Source organism: Drosophila tropicalis, unplaced genomic scaffold (genome assembly GCF_018151085.1).
Source record: "Drosophila tropicalis isolate 14030-0801.00 unplaced genomic scaffold, ASM1815108v1 contig_158, whole genome shotgun sequence".
Taxonomy (NCBI): domain Eukaryota; kingdom Metazoa; phylum Arthropoda; class Insecta; order Diptera; family Drosophilidae; genus Drosophila; species Drosophila tropicalis.
In genome coordinates, this window is record NW_027172602.1 from 131,227 (window position 1) to 152,131 (window position 20,905).

General features: G+C 40.9%; 4 protein-coding genes across 4 annotated transcripts; 1 reads left to right on the forward strand and 3 right to left on the reverse strand.

Annotated features, from left to right (window-relative positions):
• Nucleotides 1-633: 633 nt before the first annotated feature.
• LOC137586942 (basic-leucine zipper transcription factor A) lies at nt 634-7,250 on the reverse strand. The gene is given in 3 exon segments (XM_068303151.1): nt 634-2,132; nt 2,135-2,470; nt 6,982-7,250. Coding segments are annotated over 2 exon segments (1,704 nt in total). The 5' UTR covers nt 2,454-2,470; nt 6,982-7,250; the 3' UTR covers nt 634-747.
• A 5,674-nt stretch (nt 7,251-12,924) lies between these two features.
• On the reverse strand, nt 12,925-13,971 carry LOC137586735 (eukaryotic translation initiation factor 4E1-like). The gene has a single exon (XM_068302870.1). It carries the CDS (start codon nt 13,843-13,845, stop codon nt 12,961-12,963), a length of 885 nt encoding a protein of 294 aa, XP_068158971.1. The 5' UTR covers nt 13,846-13,971; the 3' UTR covers nt 12,925-12,960.
• A 568-nt stretch (nt 13,972-14,539) lies between these two features.
• On the forward strand, nt 14,540-17,061 carry NELF-B (negative elongation factor B). The gene is made up of 3 exons (XM_068296222.1): nt 14,540-14,753; nt 14,819-16,117; nt 16,187-17,061. Exons 1-3 carry the CDS (start codon nt 14,631-14,633, stop codon nt 16,538-16,540), a joined length of 1,776 nt encoding a protein of 591 aa, XP_068152323.1. The 5' UTR covers nt 14,540-14,630; the 3' UTR covers nt 16,541-17,061.
• On the reverse strand, nt 16,630-20,862 carry Hira (histone cell cycle regulator-like protein). The gene is made up of 4 exons (XM_068296196.1): nt 20,698-20,862; nt 18,540-20,590; nt 17,919-18,485; nt 16,630-17,851 (listed from the first exon to the last, which is right to left on the reverse strand). The coding sequence occupies exons 1-4, from the start codon at nt 20,732-20,734 to the stop codon at nt 17,420-17,422; spliced, it is 3,087 nt and encodes a 1,028-aa protein (XP_068152297.1). The 5' UTR covers nt 20,735-20,862; the 3' UTR covers nt 16,630-17,419.
• Between the last annotated feature and the right edge of the window lie 43 nt (nt 20,863-20,905).

The following is a 20,905-nucleotide window of genomic DNA, read 5'->3' on the forward strand; positions in this document are numbered from 1 at the left end:
TAAGATAAGAGAGATCAGCATTTCAATTTAAGTCTAAAACCTAAAAGCTTTTCAATTATATATTGCTTTTGAAAATAGAACATTTTTATTTTATTTTGGCAAGTTAAGAGTTTTTCAAATTTTTGAAAATTAAATTTTTGTCATTTTTGATAACTTAAAGGAACTTTGAATCAATTTTTCAACGGGGTTTTCTAATCCTAATCCTAGTCCAACACTATTCACTTTTATGATGAATATTTCAAAAGATTACCACTCTAAGCAAGAGTCTCTTATCGTAAATCTAGGACTGAAGCGTTTATGGCACTTTCAAAAGAGATTTAATATGTAGATTAGTTACTCAAGTAGGCATACTTTACGTTATGTCCTAAGATTAGTACCCAAACAACTAAATACAAACCTGAGCTTTGATCAACAAACTCCATTCTCGATTCATGGCTTTTTCACATGTTCTTTATAGTCTTCACGACCTAGCTGAATACTTCGCTTATTTTTATCACTTTGCGGTACAATATCAGTCCGGGAGATGGAAAATTTCAGTATATTTGATTTCAAAAATCCTTCTTATCCGTAATCCAAATGGCAAAACCTGTAGGTATGTCTAAAATTGCCACTTTAAATTGAAATTATCATAGGTGTGTGTACATATATTCGTTCGTTTATTCATTAGTGGGTAGGTAGGTAGGTATAATATAGAATTATTAGTTATTAGTATTCATACTTAATTTTAGTATCTATTTCTGTTAAAAGTCAATCGATTTGCGTTACTGAGGTGGCCTCATCGTTGCTAGAGCAGCGACTGCTCTCGCCGTCTGTGCGATATTTAATCGAATCAATGATTTCCACATCGATGTCACAATTGTTATTCTGAATGCCAACACCACCGCAATCCATGACGGCAGTATCACTCGATCCGCGCCCCAAGGAGTCATCCTCATCGCAAAGTTCGGTAGCTGTGGCCGAAGCTGATTCCGATTTGGCGTCCAAGTCCTGTTGTTGGAGTTGCTGCTGGGCAGCGAATTGACTATAGAGACGTGGCAAATGTTGGAGCATATAGGAGGCTCCCGTCTTGGAGAGATTGGATAGATTTGCTGCTGCAGCAGCTGCCACCGCGGCAGCTGTACTAGAGGCTGGTTGATTCTCTTTACTCTCGCCGAGATCATAATATTTAGCATAATGCTCGAATTTGGCCAAAGATGTGGCCGAATGATGTGAATGTGTATGATGATGATGATGACCAGTTGGTGGCGTTGGAATAGCAGCAGCACCACCACCACCAGATGCAGTTGAAGTGCTATTGGAGCACAAGTTAATGGCATCATTTGAGGATTGAGCTGATTTGGGTATGGGCACTGTGAAGGCGGAACCATGTCGTTGTTTACTTAATAGATTACTTGCCAATGTGCTGCCACCTCTGGTTCCATCTCCTGGAGCATCTTCAATTTGTTGTTGTTGCTGTTGCTGCTGTTGATTTGCACTATTCGGTGAGACATTTTCCTTTTTGCGATCATAAATGTGACCAGAAACGCGTAGATCGATAAAAAAATGCAAAGGATCTATGCCATAGGGTGGATAAAGTGGTGGATACCAAACGGGCGGCGGCGGTGGCAATACCAAATCTTGTGGTGGCAATGAAGCAGCCGGCGGTGTATTATCCTGCAAAGTACTATCGACAGCACCACCCAGAGAGGATTTCAATTGATTGGTCAGAGGTTTTGTCGTTTCCAATTTATAGTTGGCATACGGTGAGGTCGATGATGATGAGGAGGAGGCTGTGGGTGAGGGAGTTACACCCGATTTATTGGTGGTGGTCAATTCAAGAGGTTTCTCTAATCCAAATGGTGGTTGTTGTTGTTGCTGTTGTAGTTGCTGTTGTTGTTGCTGCTGTTGTTTCTCTTCCGTTTCGCGTCGCTCACGCAGTTGCTCATAATAGGGACGATGTGACCAGGATCTTTTTCTTGGACGTCTAACCAACGATGATTGCTGCTGTTGTTGATGTTGTTGCTGCTGCTGTTGTTGCTGCTGTTGTTGTTGTTGGTGTTGCTGCTGCTGCTGTTGCTGCTGTTGCAATTGCAATACCCTAGCAGTCTCATTATTCCTTGCCTGAACCAATGAACGCAACATATCACTGAAAAGAAATTATTCGGTCCCACCGGTGCCGAATAGAGATACGGTGGAGTGGCAGCCATTAAACGACTAACAAAATCCTGATTACGCAACTCATGTATATTGCTCTTCCTTGGATTCTGTGTCGCCGGCTGTGCGGCCACCTGAGCAGAGGAAGTGTTCGTGGTGCCTTCTGCTGCCGTTGCCGCAGTTGCTCCTATTGCCGATGCTGCCGTTGTTGGCGGCGGCACATTTGTTGGATTTGTTACATCATGCGGTGTAGATGATACCACACCCACCCCCAAACCCACACCAGATGCATTCCCATTGCCTGTTGTATTGTCCTTCATCGTCTTCAGCCCGTTGTCTGCAATGGAGAAGCAAAATGTTCAAGTTAAACACAATTGTCTGTCCCTGACTTGGAAATCTTTCACTTAAGATTTATTTGCATTTGCCATTGCCTTTGTGTCTTTGTCTCTCACGGGAGACTGACTCCACCTTTTTCTTGCTTAATTCTCACACACAAGATGTGCCTTATCCATCCATGGCAATTAATAAGATGACTCCATTGTTTCCACATTTAAGATTAAGATAATATTTAAGGTCTCAGAATCTATCAGTTCCAATTGGTTCATAGAAAATATTCTCTATCCCCAAAAGCTTCCAACAATTTGGAATATTTTTGACTCCTTTTCTTTGATTTTCTCTTCCTAACCTCTAGACCTGACCTGACCTTACCAACAACAAGAGAACGAAAGTAATTTTTATATCATATCTCAATTCATTCCAATTTAGCACATGTTAAAAATGAAATGTGTTTAACAAATTACAGATTAGTTAATGATTTTTGTGAATTTTTACAGTTTCTGAAAGTAATTTTTAAGGTTTAGACTTCTTTTTCCGATTTTGGCCAATTTTATAGCGATATCCAAAAGTGAAATCTTAATGTGTTTGTAAAATGAAAAGGTGTTTAAAGAAATTAGTTTATCAAGTTTAAATTAGAATTTTAAGATTGCTATAAAAAGATCGTTTAAAAATTGCCATAACTTCAGGTTTGAAAAGTTAAAAAATTATGAGAATTCTTAAGGAATTTCCCAAATTCAGTTCTTGGTTTATCTGTCTAGTTTCTTTAGGATTCCATATTTATATATGTATTTATTATCATCTTAAATAAATGATGTTATTAATGTAATCTAAAATGAGTAGAAAAATTGTTCTATATATAGTATGCAATAGACGATTAAAGAATTAATAAAGAGAAACCTAAATATTTTGAATTCATATGTGTGTATGACTTCTTTAACTAACCATTGCATACTTTTTGGCGCAAATATTCCCATTTCACTAAGAATTTTTTTTTATTTCAAGTTTTAAGATCGATTTAAGGTAAATAGATTGTCTAAACTTGAAAACAGATTGGTTTAATAAGTTTTTGAAGGATTATGAGTTCCGTCGGTTTAATTGGACTTTTGGACGTTTTATGTCTTGCCCACACTTGTGACTACTTAGTCAGTGTATCTAATTAGTTAGTTTGATATCGAAAGCATAAGCATATTAAGTGTTTGTTGAACTTATTACCAAAGTTTCTTATGCTCTGATAAAGAGAATAAACTTAGCTACATATATGTACACATTCTATTTAGATCAGCACGTGAAGAGATTATATATTTTTTGTCCAAGCAATTTATAAAGTTTTAATACCATTGTCTAGGAATATTCAGTGTAAAATTTGCATAGAAAAGCAAACAAGAAGCATTATAAAATCATATTTACCTCAATCATTTTCACCCTCCTGAAAAATGTTTCTGCCACCCAAAACACACACACACACAAACACACACACACACAGTCTTTTGGGGCAGCTGTGGCAGCGTTAATAAGCTTACACGTTACGCCAAATTCCAGCAAATTAAATGTTTCAACACAGGGCACAGGACTCGTGAGGGAAGGAGGTGGAGCAGTAGACGACAGGAAGAGGCGACGAGTGTGACTGAGGACAAAACTCAATTGTTGTGTTGCCAAACTGTTGAGGCACTTGATGTTGCTGCCTGCCACATTCAACCTGACTGTATCCTGTCTGCTGTCTTCCCCCACATTGCCTGTCAATTCTCTAACTCAAAATACTCGTCCTCCGCCTCCTCCTCTGCTGCTGCTGCTGCTACTTCTGTTGTGCCTTGTTGCTCTTTCATTTTCGCATTTAACAAAAAAAAAAAAAAAAGTTTCTGTTTTAATTTTGTTTCTTTTTTGATATTTTATTGTTAACAAAACTCACACAGCCGATGACGACGCTTGAGTTTTGTGTTTTTTTATTGTTTTTTCATTTCGTTGTAAAAATATGTAAAAAACAAAAAAAGTTTCCAACTGTCGAGGAGAAGAAGAGTCCTTCGAATTGAGTTGATTTGCATTTTTTGGGCAGCTTCATCAGAAACCAAAAACCCAAAAACAAGGGAAATTGTTGCGAGACAAAGTTGAAAATTAAATTATTTAGATTATGTTAATTAAGGCGTCAGTGGGCATGGCCACTGATTGATGCTGTCGCTGACAGTCCCCCCGCCATCTCATCCCCACCTTTAGGACCCACTTTCTCATTCTTTCTTTCGTTTTTTAATTGCCCGAACGTCGGAAACTAGGCGGCTCTCAATCAGCAGATGCCGCTTCTCGGTTTTGCCGCCAACTGAGCAAATCCAAAAGTTTTCCTTTTTATGGTCGAAACTTTTCTTTTAAGCCAACCGAGATTTATGCGAAAAGTGCAAGTACAACAAACAGTTTTGTTTGTGCCATCTGAAAGGCGAAGGCAAAGAAGAAGAACACATCTTGCTTCTTTTTTTTTTTTTTTGCTCTCTTTCCGCTGATTTTCTTTATTTTTCAATTAAAACGCAGTTGGCAGTTAAAGTTACTACTTTTACATCTGTGTAGCATCTGGATAGAAAGTGCAACCCTGGCGGAAAAGCGTAGAGTGTATAACGCTCGCCCTCCCTTTAGATGTGGTCTGATTGATATGGCATAAATCAAACCACCCTCTCTGGGCGAAGCCACGCAACTCAACCCTCTCCCCCCTTTACAGTCATACACTTAACTAGCACTTTGTCCGGGGAAACAACTTTATAACATAATTACAGCAAATCAAACAACGCTAAGCCGACCAAACGACTGACAGACAGACAGACCTCATAGACCCACCGACTCACCACAACCACCTGAACTCAGGGAAAGCAACCCTAATCCTCACATGATCCTGCCGCAAACTGAAAAGTTTTTAAACTCGTAAGTTGACATTTGATAATGACAGGTCCGCAACAGTATCTGAAGCGCCCAAAATTGAAAAGTCACAACATTTATATACATAGTTTAGATATTCTTCATTAGCCTATGTACGTTCCATGTAGGATATCATGGAGGTTATATAATTACCTTTGACCCTTTTCAGGTCGAAGTGCTAAAGGGTAAGAGGGAGCCAGATGGCACTCCATTTACCTTCAAGGCCTGAGACGAAAGTTTCCGATTCTGAATGATTTTAACGGAATCAAAACAAAACTTTCGCTTTCAAATCGTTTTTTTTCTTAATTGTTGTAATTTCCAACTAGTTTTAGTTATATGACATGGTGGTTAGTCTTTTGAAAATCTATTGAGGTTATTCTATTCTCGAAATCTTGCAGAATTTGTTAAATTATCATCTGGACTAAACGAAATTTTTACTGTTCCCTAAAATCTCACATGGAATTTGATTTTATTAAGAAGGAAATTAATGTCTACAGCACAAAATATTTATGTTAAAAACATTCTATATATCTAATGAAAATGTTGTTTATCATAACGCTCACTATAATCAGTAATGCAACATGAAACCCCCTAAAGTATGCAACAGAAATGTGCCAATAATATTGAATATTGAATTTGGTATGTCATAATACCAAAGTACCATGCATAAGTATACGTTTTTATGTATTTACTTAGAAGACATTTCAAAAATGATTTTACTTACTTTACTTAGAAGACATTTCAAAAATGATTTTGTTTGTTTTAAATAGCAAATCTTTAAACTGTCCATTGCATACTTTAGGGGTCAAAGGTTCGCAATCTATAGCCACTTACTGCCTGGCGCCCAAACTTTTAAGGCTAACTTCGATGGCTATTTTCTGGTCCTGTGCGTGTCTGTGCCCTCGTCCTGCCCTTACCCTGGACTCATTGCCACGATTCTGTCGCACACATGAAATTTGTTACTGCTGACATGTTGTTGGTGGTGTTAACGTTACAACGTTTGACTGCGAATTAAAATAATGTGCCACTTGTGGCTCTTTTGCCATGCGATAAATGGATACGGAGAGACAGTGTGTGTGTGTGTGTGTGTGCTGCACTGCAGTGCTTGAAAATTTGACGAAATTTCATTTGCAAGTTGTCCATGCTGGCCAGACACACATCGTTACCCTAATCGAATTTGATTTGAACCCTGTGTGTGTGCGGTTGAGACTGAGTCTGGTTGTGCAACCCTTTTGACTGGGCTTGTTGCCCATATGAGTTATGGTTAAATAATTTACGCAGTTTACATGCTTTGTTTGCACTCCTTCTGGACTGAGACGGGGGAGTTGAATTAATTTTGCAGACAGTTCGATATAGGTCCATGAGTTTAACTATCAATCTAATAGGCATAGTTTTTCCAGCTCTAGTACCTTTAAAGGATCAGTCAAAACTATTGTAAGCGACAAAAGTCCTTGCTTGAGATCTCTGAAAGGTTCTAGAGGGAATTTTTTTTTGAAATGATTAGAAGCTTTTTGTCTTAAAGTCTTTCTAATTACTTCGAGGCCTTTGGCTCGATTTAGATTCAATATTTTTGATAAATTGTTTGCCTTTGACACTATATTTCATTTGAAGGATCCTCACCTTTTTTTTTGTTATGATCTTTTGTAAAACTTCACACACAGAAAAAAAAAGAAACAAAACAATAAAAGAATTAGATTCAATTTAGAGTTTTTTTTTTTTTGTAAACACTTTCCGTAGATACCGTTAAAAATTGCACCGGATTGACAGAGGCGAAGTGAACTCAACTCAACTGCCGTCGATGACAGTTAAAAATCAAATGAAACCAACAGCAATGCCATCATGAGAAGCACCAACAGAAGCAGCAGCAGCATCAACAGCAACGCGAAAGCCAACCCGAGACCGAGACCAGGACCATCACAACATCAGGCATCAGGACTATGAGGACCAAGGACCGAGCGAACGAGTAACCGAAATGAGTGTGAGTGTTGCTGCTGCTGCTCCTGCGTTCGTTACGATTTTAAAATTATGAATTGTTTAAAATGAAACGAGGCGTAAGCAGCAGCAGCAGCAGAAGCAGCAACCACAACCGCAGTGGGTGTGCGGCTGTGTTGTGCTTTGGTTAGTTGGTGGTGCGACATAAGCTGCGCATCAGCAGATAAAGTGGCAAAGAATTCCACCCTCAAAGCCGCATAATAGAAGAAAGCAATAATGCAGGATGCCAATGAGATTGTCAGTTTATTTCAGGCCAATGCGACCTTGGACGATCGATCGATCGATGATGATGAGTTTACCTTGTTGCCAAGAGCCTAGCTAGGATTCAGTGTCTTTTAACCGATTTCCCGAGTAATCCTTGTTTGTATCTCATTGGATGTTTCATTGCATTGTTGCCAATTTTCAGAGAACCGACCGTGTTGTCAATTTTCACTGAGTATGTTGGGCGTTTGGACGTGGAGCTCTCTAGATTTTGCACACAAAACAAAAGATACAACACATAATGAAGAGTAGATCTGGCGTGGAGAAGAGTTGAGTTGTTGGTTATGGGCAACGTGTTGCTAAAACGACAGCTCCCACACACACAAAAAATAAAAAACGCATCCTCCACGCTTATAATTTCTATTACAATAGACTGGCATGCAGATGCGAGTATGTCGTCTAATGGACCAACGCCTGCTGGGCTGTTGGCTCTTTGCGTCTTCATTAGCGGCACCCCCAAGGATCTAGTGCAGCAGCAGCAACAGCAGGCGAAGCTTTTGTTGCTGTTGCCAAGCAATTGCAATGTGTGTCCTGGTCCTGCAGTGGTGCGAGTATCCTGACGTTTCATTCTTTTCGGTATTACGATGCTTCTGGTTGGATTTTTTCCTCTTTTTTTGAATAAAATCTGTTTTATTCTTTTCGTTTCGTTTCTCTTTTTTTTCTGTGGTAGTAGTAGTAGGTTTGTTTGAAATAAATACTGTTTTTTAGCAGCAGTTGCTGCGTTGTGCCTGGCCTTCCGCCATTCGTCCTCGTCCTCGTTCTCGTAGTCAGAACGTCTGAATGTATGGACAGGAGCGGATTTGTAAAAGTATTGGGTCTACAATGAGTTACCTGTGTGATGAGGGGCCCCTTTATTTCTGTTATTCCACCTTCTTTTGCCTCAATGCGGTCCTGGTGTATAGATGTGTGTGTGTGTGTGTGTGTGTATTTTTTGCGTACGTACATCAGACGTCACAGCTCGGAAGGAAGCTGTTGTCCAGGCGCGCATTGTATAATGGAAACACCCTGTTTCCCCTGACCCTCTATCTCTTACGCCCTCTCTGTCTCTCCCACACACAATAATGCAGGCTGTGTGAATGTTTACACTTTGGATTTGGATACTCTGGTTGTAGAATTTTTTTGTCCTGGTTTTTCTTCCTTTTTTTTTCTGTCTCTCAAACTCTTTTGGCAAAGCTTTTAAAATGTATTTCGGTTAACCGTTGTTATGGCAATGCCCACTGCATGAGAAGGAAAACAAAGACAACAACCAGAACCATGTCGAATGGGGGGAGAGCGAGGGAGTGGGTGGGTTAAGTAAAAGAAAATTCATGTAACAACGGCTGCTGTCTATTGCAATGTTATTGCACTTGATGGAAGGATAGCAGGAAGGATTACACTTGGAAAGAAGTTTCTTTAACGATCAAGGAGTGAAGCCCTCAAGTGAATCATTTACTCTCCTTACTGATCTTCACTGTTGAGTCTGGCCATATTCCAGCGACTTTATGTGGTTAGTGTGAATTCTTTTTCTTGGTCGACATCTTCTTCTTGCCTCACACATGCCACACAATTTGTGCCACTTTTGTGTGCGCATCCATTTCCGCTTGGGCGGCGGCTCTATCACCGTACTCCCCCCACTCTCCACCATCCAAACGACACTCGTCACACTCTTACACCTACTCCAACCACCAACAATACTGGGCTTTGCCATATTATCCTTGCTTTTATTTCTTTTTTTTTCACTTTTCGCTCGAGCGTTGATTGAAATGTTCAGCGAACGACAGATAGACAGACAGACAGACAGACAGTGAGACAGAGAACAGCAGCAACGGCAATCGGAGAGGTATGAAAGAGATACCATGTGTTTTGGTTTTGGTGGCTCAAAGTGGGTGGTTTTGTGGGTTGCCTGGGCTTATTTGTTTGTTTGCATGTAAATTGCAATGTGCCGTAGTCGCTGATGCCGTCGCTGCCATCAATGTTGTTGTCGCTTCATTCTTTTTCCATTTTTTTCTTCTCATTTTTAGATTTAAAACTTTGTGTCTTCTGCTATTTTTGCATACCCTTTAGTTGAAAGTTAGAGAAGGGTATTTAGAGAAAAGTAAAGTAAGTCCTACTAACTGACAAAAATGTACATCTCAGTGAACTTAAACTGTATAACACGGAAAGGACTCCACTTTTAAGTAAACAATCCTCTTGGGCGTATCAAAATTCGATCTTATTTGAAACGAAATGAAAGAGAAATTTGTATTTTCTTCACCTTTTTTTCCCCTTCATCATTTAGTTACTCTCCCAAAATGGTGGGTTATTTTAGTTCATTCTCTCTCCAACAGGATATTTGGATAGTCGATGCCTTGACTAAATACTTGGCCTTAAATGTTTGGCCTTGTTCTTGCTGCTGTTGTTGTTGTTGTCATTTGCTTTTAGTTGAGTGTAGAATACCACCCCCAAAAGTTATGAGTGGTTGGACGAACATATCCGTAACAGCCCATCGAGATTCAGGGCCATCCATCCATCCATCCTTCCATCCAACCATCCATCTATCCATCCATCACATGCAATCAAGGCGGACGTTCGCGTTTCTGGTTCCTGGCTTGATTTTGTTCATAAAGAAAAATTTGTTCAATTTTATTGCGGCTAATGAATTAGTTGGCATTCATTTATTTTCGTTTTTTTTTTACAATTTTATTTAAAGTAATTGAAATTTTATATTTTTTAAGAGGCCTGCAATTTAATATCATAAATTTAATTTATAAACTAGAATTGTAAAAGTCTTAGAACTAAACTAAGTCTTAGATTTTGGAATTAGTTTCAGGTTATTGGATTCTTAGCATCCCTTAGTTTAGTGACTCGTTTTAGTTAAAAACTTTATCTACGCCCAGCTCTAATACATTTCGTTTTCAGCCAAAAATTGGAAAATTTTAGTCCGTCTCTAGGTCTAAATGGCAGATCAGGTCTTTTCAGTCGTTTAGTCTGTCCTTTTCCTTGTTAGACAACATTTCGGCAAGTTTCTAACCGATTTTAAACAATTGCATGTTTGAAAAAACTTATTTGAACCAGAAATACCGAAAATTGACAAGGACTTTTCCGAATTTTTCATACCTATTTTTCTCAGAATTGTATTTGTAATGAATGAACATGGAATAAACTTTTCATTGATCAGAAATGTTGTCCTTACGGGGTTCTTAGCATTTGAACAAAACTTCATATTACCTACCCACAGTCAAATATTTATAGGTATTATATTTAATATATTGAAAAAAAAAACCACTGTGCGGTGTAATATATTGACTCCCCTTCCCTCCCATCCAGAAATGCCTCATTGTCCGGGATAATGGGAATTCAACTGCATACAAATACATTTTAGACAAAATTTAAACTCTATTGTGATTCATTTTACTGCTCCTTGCCAAAAATCAGTTTTGGTCCTTGAATTAGTTGGAATTGCTAGATATATCTAAATGATACTTGTTTTGGTTGGCGGGGTTTGTGGGAGTTGGGGAAGGATTCTATGTACACATACTTGAGGAGCTTAAGTGCCGTTGGCGTCGGATTTGACAAATATTCGACATAGATGGAAACACACACACACGCACACACACACTCAAGAACACATATGTCTAAAATCTCTATTCTCATCTCCATATCCTCATCTCCATCTGCATGCACTCACGCGGTCCTCTGTTGGTAATCGCTTTACGTGCGCTTTGTTGACAATTGTCAACTAAAAAAAGAGGAATCAGGGGAATCAGACCAAGACGACAAAGAGTGTGAGTGAGAGAAAGAAATCGAGAGGGAGAGAGAGAGGGGACGAGAGTGGGTGGGAAATAAGTAAGCATTGGGATGCCATCATTGACGCCTCTGACAACACATGTTGCCGCTGTCTCTGCTCCTGTTGCCGCCGTCGCTGGCGACAGATGCGTTGGATTGCAAATTGTCTCAGGTAGCTGAAGAGAAGCTACTTTGATTCAGTTTTACACTTTTTATTGAGTTACTTTACCAAGTTGTAGTCTTAATAAAAAGAAAATGGCAAATAGGAATGGGAATGAAAGATGGTATATAAATCAGTCAATTTGCAGATATTGATCGAACAAAAAAGCATAAACAAATTCAATGAATGAAAGAAAAACAAATAGATAAATTTAATTCCATTTCTTATCTATCAATTGAGAGCCCACAATTCATATATACCTTCTATGTATTTTTGTTTAATTTTAGGCATTTGTTATTATTTATTTTCATTATTCATCCCCCATCCCCCATTGAGAAATGTCATCTCCATCCCCAAACCCAAAGCAACCACGCCTCCTGCAGCTTAGACCAATTGGCCAATGGCAATCAAGCAGCTCTGTTTTAGTCAAAGATTCGTGTTTTAGTTCGTTTCCTTTCGTTAGTTTCTTCACTCCACCCACTTTTAGCATGCTCTGTGCAACTATAACTATGTATGTACTTGAATTTGTCATTTGGCTCTAAGAGAAACTACACAATTGACAATTGTTAAAGTGTCATTGCAAATTAACAAATGCCATGTGACTGAAAGGTCAGAATAGGCCCAGACAAAAATTTAGGTTGAACCTCGGAGCTAGGATTCCTATTAGCAAAAAGAAATGATTCACCTACCCTCTTATAGATACCTTCACAAGGGCGTAGCCGCCTGGCTATGAGCAAGAGCTGTCCCTTAATTAAATCCTAGCCACGCTCTGGAACCTTCTGAATATTATTCCGAATGTTAATAGTTTTTCAGGCATACCGTGCGTATACGTTATTATTGTAGAAGCCAACAAAAGGACGGCACATCCTAGTTGGCAACGCATTAATCATCGTTTGGTTATAGGGGGGATTTCTATTTAACCTCAAAGGTTTCATAAGACAGCGAATTAGTCATAATATTACCAGGCTGTGTGCCCATGACTATTCACATCCTGTTGGCAAATCCTTATTGAGCCAAGCTGTTAGGAAATATTTCGCAATATCCTCTTACCCTGATTTGGTCAGTCAAATTCTTAAGAGCAATCCCAATGATTGTCATCAAAACTTCAATTTCAAACGTCAAAATAAAAAATATTCAAAAATTTTTCGCTTGCTGCTTCTTTAATTGATGGTTAGCAATCTCTTCATCAATCGCTGACCCTCGTCTGACCCATTTGATGGTTGCGGAGGAGGAGTCCATGTATTGTGTTTGTTGTTATTGTTTGGTAATGTGGACAGTCAGTGGGGTAGATACATTTTATGTATCATTTGTGTTTGAGTTATTGCGAATGATTCTAACCATTAATAAGAAGGGCAATTTACTGCATTTTGCTTTTGTGTGAATGTGTATGTGGATGTCCAGGGGGGGGCAGATTGTGGTTGAATTATTAGTTTACAATATGTTTACAATGTGTATATGGATTTGACATTGGAGCCCTGTTTGATCATTGTGTCAGTGTGTAGTTGATATTGCAAGTAATTGTGCCGTTCCAGACATAGAGCATCGCGCAGCTTTTGACCAATCTCCATGGCAGCATCCTCCTTATTACCATTTGATGTCCAAATGGAGATTTTATTGTTTTTGCCACGTATATTTACAACGGCACCGCACACCTGATCGGAATTATCGAAAGCCTCGCCAATTAGACAGAGAAGAACATCCAGCCATAGATTATCCAAGTCCGTCTTACAGCTCTTGTGCAACGTGATGACCCAGCGACCACCATGCTGATTGGCTGTATCCTCCCACATGGGACGAATGTTCTTCTTGAACAGTGAATAATCACTGCCCATTTTGATTTCCGATGGCGGCTTAATGTAATTGTACAAGCTCCAGAAATCCTCAACGGTATCGAAACTGGAGATCTCATTTTGCATATCCTCCCACGATTTGGAGCGATCGTTCTCCAAATACCACAGTGTCCATGTGTTTTGTAATGGATGCTTCGCCAACGGATCCTCAGCCACTGAAATGGGTAATAACGGCTCACCTTCTGCATCCGGTGTCGTTTCCTTGTCATTCTCCCCCAAATTGGCTGCATCACCGTCTTCACGGTCTTTTCTAGCTCTAGCATGGTATCCACCAAGGATGGCCCTTGGTTCGTTTTTAATATCGCCTTTAGCATCGCCTGCGCCATTTGATTCCTTGCACGCCACACCAGATTCAATGCCTGGATTAGTCACTGGAGCCGGGTCGACTTCATCACGAACAACGTCATCCACAGATTCGCCACTTTCTGGACCAGGGCCGGGGTCAGAACCTTCCTTCTTCTCGTCGCTCTTCAACATTTCGTTGCTTAAAACTTTTTAATTGTCGAAAAATTTTTTTTTTAAAAATTAGAAAAATTAAAAATCAGACAGCCGTAGTGCCGAGCGAGCGAGCGAAGCACGATTAACAATAAAAGTTGATAGCCAACGAAAACTGAATAAAATAGAAGCAAGGCTTGCTAGGTTGACATTTGACGTAAAATATACGATTAAAGTTTTAGTCTGTGTTGCCATTTCCTATCGATTTCTAATGATAAAGCAAAAGACCATAAGCAGTCTGGATAACATAAAAAATTGTGTGTGGTAAGACTGTAGTACTTTTTATCGGCGCTATAATGAAGTTATTGACAACAAAAAAATTTTATTCAAAATTAACTGTGATCCTTTTTATATTTGCTTTAAATAGATTATCGGGTTTTCCCGAAATTGTTTGCTCTCGTCAAGAATCTGTTTTTTAAGAAGGTAAGTCCTAGGACTTTATTTTATCAATAGATTGACGGGGAAAAGTCTTCTTAGCCGATCGTTCTGTTCAAAGTGCAACGTCTTGCCGCTTGAAGATTGATGCTTTTGTCTTTTTTTCCATTTTGGCGGGTTTCCGGTTTTTCATGATTTGACCACGCACTTATCGATTTATATCGATGCGTTTATCGACTTAACCGATACGTTTATCGATACCACGATAAGAGTCGAACTGTATAATCGATAACCGATAACGATTACCGGGAGCATTTATTTTCCTCTGGCACTGTGTTTTTTTTCTCTTAGCCACGGTTTTTAATTTCACGAATAGAGAGAAAACCAAAACTATGAGCACACCAGCTAAAAACAATGGCACCGGCTTGGAGGAGGTCAATATACCAGGCCAGGCGTATTTGCGTGAGGCCCTCACCTCTTGCACGGATCCCCTAAAGGCCATTGAGAGTTTTCAGGTTTGTTTACGTTGTCAGAGTGGGAGATACTGATGCTGATACTCCAATCTTTGCTCTGATTGCAGCTGGAAAATGGTGTTCTGTTACCCTCGTTGAGACCTATGTTACCTTTATTGGATTTACATGGAGTGCGCCGCTTGGACTTTCACACATCCCTTATGGAGGAGCTGCGCGACAAACTAATAGCCCACATTAATGAGTTGGGTCAGAAGGAACCACGCGAAAGAGACAAAAAACTGAAAGAGCTGCTCGTCAAAAGCTTTCCTGTGGTGCGTGTTAAATCGTTGCGGCCTGTGGTTATGGCCATATTGAGGAATACCCAGCATATCGATGACAAGTATCTGAGGATATTGGTTAGGGATCGTGAACTTTATGCCGATACAGATACGGAGGTAAAACGTCAGATATGGCGGGACAATCAATCGCTTTTCGGAGACGAAGTATCACCACTGTTATCCCAATACATCAGAGAGAAGGAGCACATACTGTTTGATCACACAAATCTCAACAATCTGTTCTTCCATCCCACGCCAAAGGTTAGGCGACAGGGAGAGGTGGTACAAAAGTTGGCCAATATGATTGGCACCAGTGTAAAACTCTACGACATGGTCTTGCAATTTCTGCGTACTCTCTTTTTGCGTACACGGAATGTCCACTATTGTACACTCCGAGCAGAGCTCCTGATGGCCCTGCACGATCTCGAAGTGCAGGAGATAATCTCCATAGATCCGTGCCACAAGTTCACATGGTGTCTGGATGCGTGTATAAGGGAGAAAAATGTGGATATTAAACGGTCCAGAGAGCTGCAGGGGTTTCTTGATAACATTAAGCGTGGCCAAGAGCAGGTTCTCGGTGATTTGTCCATGACCCTGTGCGATCCGTATGCCATCAATTTCCTGGCTACATCTGCCATCAAAATTCTGCATCATCTGATCAATAACGAGGGCATGCCCAGGGATAATCAAATATTGATTCTTCTGCTGCGCATGCTGGCGCTAGGTCTAAGTGCCTGGGTAATGATTGATTCGCAGGATTTTAAGGAGCCCAAATTGGATTCACAAGTAGTTACCAAATTCCTGCCTGCCCTAATGTCCCTTATGGTGGATGATCAATGTCGCAGTTTACATGCCAAACTGCCACCCGATGAAAGAGAATCAGCATTGACTACCATTGAGCATTCCGGTCCAGCTCCTGATGCTGTCGAAGCTTATATTCAGGAGAGTTCAGTGGCCAGCATTTTGGCCATGTACTATACTCTCCACACGGCCAGGCTCAAGGATCGTGTGGGTGTACTTCGAGTCCTAGCGATTCTCTCGGCATGCAAAGATGATCGTGCCTATGAGGATCCTTTCCTGCACTCATTGGTGAGTTTATGGACATCTTTTGTTTTTCCTTCGATTGTTAATAGGTTTGCTTTTGTTTGTCATATCTAGATTGCCTTGCTTATACCAATGAGCGATGAATTTACCACTGAAGATTTTTGCACCACCCTCTTCGATGAATTCATTTTTGCTGGCCTCAATCGGGAGAATGTGACGTCAAGACATATGCTGAAGCTTTTGTGGTATGTTCATAATAAACTGCCAGCCGGACGTTTGGCCACCCTCATGAAGGCCATGCAACCGACAACGGCACACAATGAGCATATACACAAGTTATATGAGACACTGCAGGAGAGGATTGGGGCCGGTACCGCTGAGACGCCGGTAATGGAGGCACCGCCAGTTGATTTCGATTCACCATTGAAGAGTGTGCCAACGCCAGGGCCGCATTATAATGCCCAATAGCCCGAGGCTACGGCAGTTGTAGCACCAGCCACAACTGTCGTCGGATAAACAGGGTTAATTGAGGGAACCGGGACAAAAAGAAATCCAGATAGCCAGAAACAAGTCCAATATATTTTTGACTGGATAGTTTTGAAGTCAATGCGCAACATACTTTTACCCTTAGCATATAACAAATTATATATCTTCACTATTGTAGTTTTTTGGAGAGATGACACTCCTCCTCTTCTAGTCTTCTTCGCTCAGTCGCTTGGGAAGAAGTTTCTTTTCTTCGTTCGATCGTGTTTTTTTCGTTAGTTTGTACATGAACGATATATACAATTCTATCGCCTATATACATAGATACATACATATACTTATTAAACATTACAAAGAAGAACATAGATATATATATATATATAAAACAAAGTATATTACATGTTGAGAACTTTTTGCAAATAATACAAATTAATGTAATTCAATTATTATACATATATATATATATATTGGTAAAATTATTAAATGAGAACATTTTTAGTACAAAATATACAGTTTTTATTTCATATATTTGTCTGGATTGGCATTGGATTTGCCATACAGACAAAGAGACGACTCTTATGGGCCAAGGATTTTCACACTGGCTCACAGTGAAGTTTACTCTGAATGGAATTAGCTTTTGAAATCGTTCAAGAGGCAGGAGATTAAAAAACTAAGATATAAAAGCATGACTGTTTTCTGTTTCCTGTAAAGGACAACTTGTTGTGTATGGATACAATGAAGTTAAAACAAAAATGTTTTTGTTTCGTTTTGTTAGCTTTGAAAGCCAATGAATTAATAATGGTTATTGATCATGATGGTGGTGTGTGTGAATGTGTGTATTCAGTCCAAACTATCGGATTTGAGTTAGTTCAAGATTTTTTCCGTTTCCGCCGTCCCCGTTATCGTCGTCGCCGCTGATTTTGTTGATGCCGAGGTGGTTGCCGCTGCCGCTGTTGATGATTCCGATGATATCGCCTCTGCAAGTTCAGTTCGAAATGAAGGATTTGTAAAAAGTTGTTCGATGCAGGCGCTGGTAGCAGCAATCTCCATGTTGAGCTTATCTGCCGGGTCAGCTGACACAACAGTTGCTGGCGGGGATTGAGGCGTTGCTGTTTCTGTTGTAGCTGTTGCTGCTGGAGTGTGTGCTGGTTGGGCGGGTGTTGCAAAGATGTCTTCATTTCGCTGACTACGACAGAATTTGAAAAGTTCAACATATTCGGCGTAAAGTCGTTGCCATTGAACATGCGGTTTTAAGGTGTCCAAGGCGCACTGCATCAGTTCTGTTTTGGGCACAAACTGAAATAAGATGTGGGTTGAAGTTAGTAAATGAAAGCAAGAGTAAATAGAGGTGGAAAAATCGCACCTGTGGAATACCCGGTTCGGGATTGTTGAGTAAGTCATCTAGAAACAATCTCAAATGATGCTCACTACCATAAGTGGCCAATTGAAAGACCATCATCATGTGCCAATGCTTGAATTCATCAAGCGATTCCAAGGCTTCGCAAAGTTTGATTTGATTTTCGATAAATATAAATTTGGCCGGTTGTTGCCAACATTCTGTATTCGTTTCTTGGGAACTCCTTAGACTATAATAATTCTGACTATTCGCCTGCATGCTGAGCAATGGAAATTTCTGGCTGACTCCATCCATTTGACGAGGCAGGGTGCCGCGAATGCCATTATACATGATGGGGTCTCTAGTGGCCAATACTAGCCAAGATTGCAAATTCACTGAATACGAATACGAATTGCAATTGGGAAAAGCAATTAATGGCATGCCCTTATCAGTTATTATGAAATTTACAGCCGTGCCGTGCTTATCCAACAGATCCTGGCAGCTGGCAGCCATGTGAACATTTCGTTTAACAATATTCCATATTCGCAGGATGCCGCATTCGGTCAAAACACCGACGAGTTCATTATCAGGACTCTATAAGACGAATGGTTTAGTTATTGGTTCTGTTATTAGGTTATTGGTACTTACAAAGGTGCAATGGATTGCAGAACTGGATAGAGAGATGGCTGGAAATACTGGACAGCCGGTTTGGATGGACAGCAAACGCATACTGCCATCTAGGGAACAAAGCATACAATATTTCTTACATAGATTCACATTAACCACAGGTGAGCCCACATAAAATTCCCACAATATGCCTACTGGGTCGATGGAGCCGGCCGTTACCTTTGCCAACATGCCCTGCGATGTTTTCAGGTGTCCATTTGACACATGAATGCGATGTTGAAGTGTCTGTTTGATAAACTCACATTTACTAGTTGGCGTTATAGTTAGCTTGGGTGCAAGGCTACTAGCCTGGTCACCATCTTTATTAGCAGGTGGAACATTTTGGTTTAAGCCCAACGAACGAGGGAAGCCTTCTAGCTCGGCAATGTCAAAGGGAATGGGTTGACGGCGTAAACCAGGTTGTAGCATTTTAAGGCGTGGATCAAAGCGATAATCGACGTTCTTGGAGAGCACTGGGTCATCGGATGCTGCTGCAGGAGTTGCAACAGCATCGGATGATTTGCTCGCAGTGGCGGTCGCGGAGGAGGAGACGGAAGAAGAGGAAGAGGTTAAAATTGAGCTACTGGTGGCAGCAGAGTTGGTGGTCGTTTGATAGAAATCATCTTGCTCATTTAAGGGTATAAACATAGGAGTTATTCTCCGCTTGCCATCCTTGGTTCGAGTCTCTGTTTGCTTGCTAATGGGTTTTTGCTGCATTGGCGATTGAGATGCAGACGGGAGACGGTCTAAGCTTGGCCTAGCAAACGAAACACTCCCCTCGAGCTCTGGCATTAGCATGGGCGGAGTTATTTTACTTGTTTCACCAGCTTTACCGTCAAGAGCTTGGCTCGCTAGTTCGGGATTTTCAACTAGAATGTTAAAGCCACTTTCGGGCATACCTAATCCATTGCCAATGGATTTACCATACAAACGCTGAAATATGCTATTCTTATCATCTTCGGACAGCGAAGTTCCCAGCTCATCATCAGCAAATTGTAAGCAAGCAATGCTCCCATCTCCACTGCAGGCCATTAGCAATCGTTCCTTGGGTCCCCAGGAGAGATCTAGAATGCTATCATTGAACAGCTCATGGATCACAATCATGGGTCGCTGCAATGCTGTTAGCCACACGGAAAGCGAACGATCTCTGGAACCCACAGCCAGGCAACAGTATTGTGTTGGCTTGCCACTACCGCCAGCATCTGATCCGGAAGCAGCAGAAGCGGCTCGCTTCAATATTGAATTGTGGAAGCGCACACATGTCACCGCCTTGCGGTGGCCAACAAAATCTTTATCACACTTCCAGCCCTCGCGCTCGATTATCTGGGCTGTAGGTCCACCGCCATTCATGGCATGGGCAGACACCAAATACTGGCCGTCTGGTGACCAGGAGAGTCGCAATATGTGTGTAGTACCGCCACACTCTTCAAACGGTTCGGTGACGGTGTTGGAGCAGGTCCAGTCCATTGTACTCCAGATCTTGACACTGCGATCGTCCGACTGTGAGGCCAAGTAACGCCCCACTGGATCCCATGTTACCCCCTTAACCAAGCCGGTGTGACCTCTGAGCGTTGTGACCATCATCGGAAATGATCGAGCATCCCATATGATAACCGTGTTGTCTATACTACAGCTGGCTAAATATATATCGTTGGGTGACCAGGCCAAGTCAAGTACATCGCCAGCATGGCCGCGTAGCGTGTGAAAGCACTTCCATGATTCGTGATTCTTTTGCATGCCGCCGGTACCAAAGACACCACTTGCTCCTTGGGATTTGCGCCAAATCATGATGAGCTTATCATCTGATCCAGATGCGAGAAGCAGGCCATTTTGCGACCAGCGCACACAATTGACACAGGCCAAATGCTGGTCCATCTGGCACAGCATCTTTGGCACAGATGCATCATTCTCATCCTTTTCTGATAGCACCGGCTTAAGGTTCCATATGACGACACGTCCGGAATCAATACCCTGACCGCCTGTTGCAAACTTTGTGCAATCCTGATGGATATCCACCGAAAAGATAGGTTTGTCTATTTCAAAACGATAATAATAGAGTTTAGATGTTTGTTGACACTGATTGAAAGTCGCGCGCCGGTACCGGCGCAACAGTCCACGCACGCAAACTGTTGATACTTACCGTCATGATGGACCCAGCCCGGTTTGAGAAGTCTCATGGATACTGTTGTAATCCCCTCGAGTTATTATTAACTTATTCCAAGCAATGTGATGTTGTTAACTTATTCCAAGCAATGTGATTATAACTTTTGGCTATTTAGTAGAACTGTCAGTGTTGTGTATTTTCGCCACTTTCTCACACTGGGCGATAAGGTTCGATAGCGCCGCCG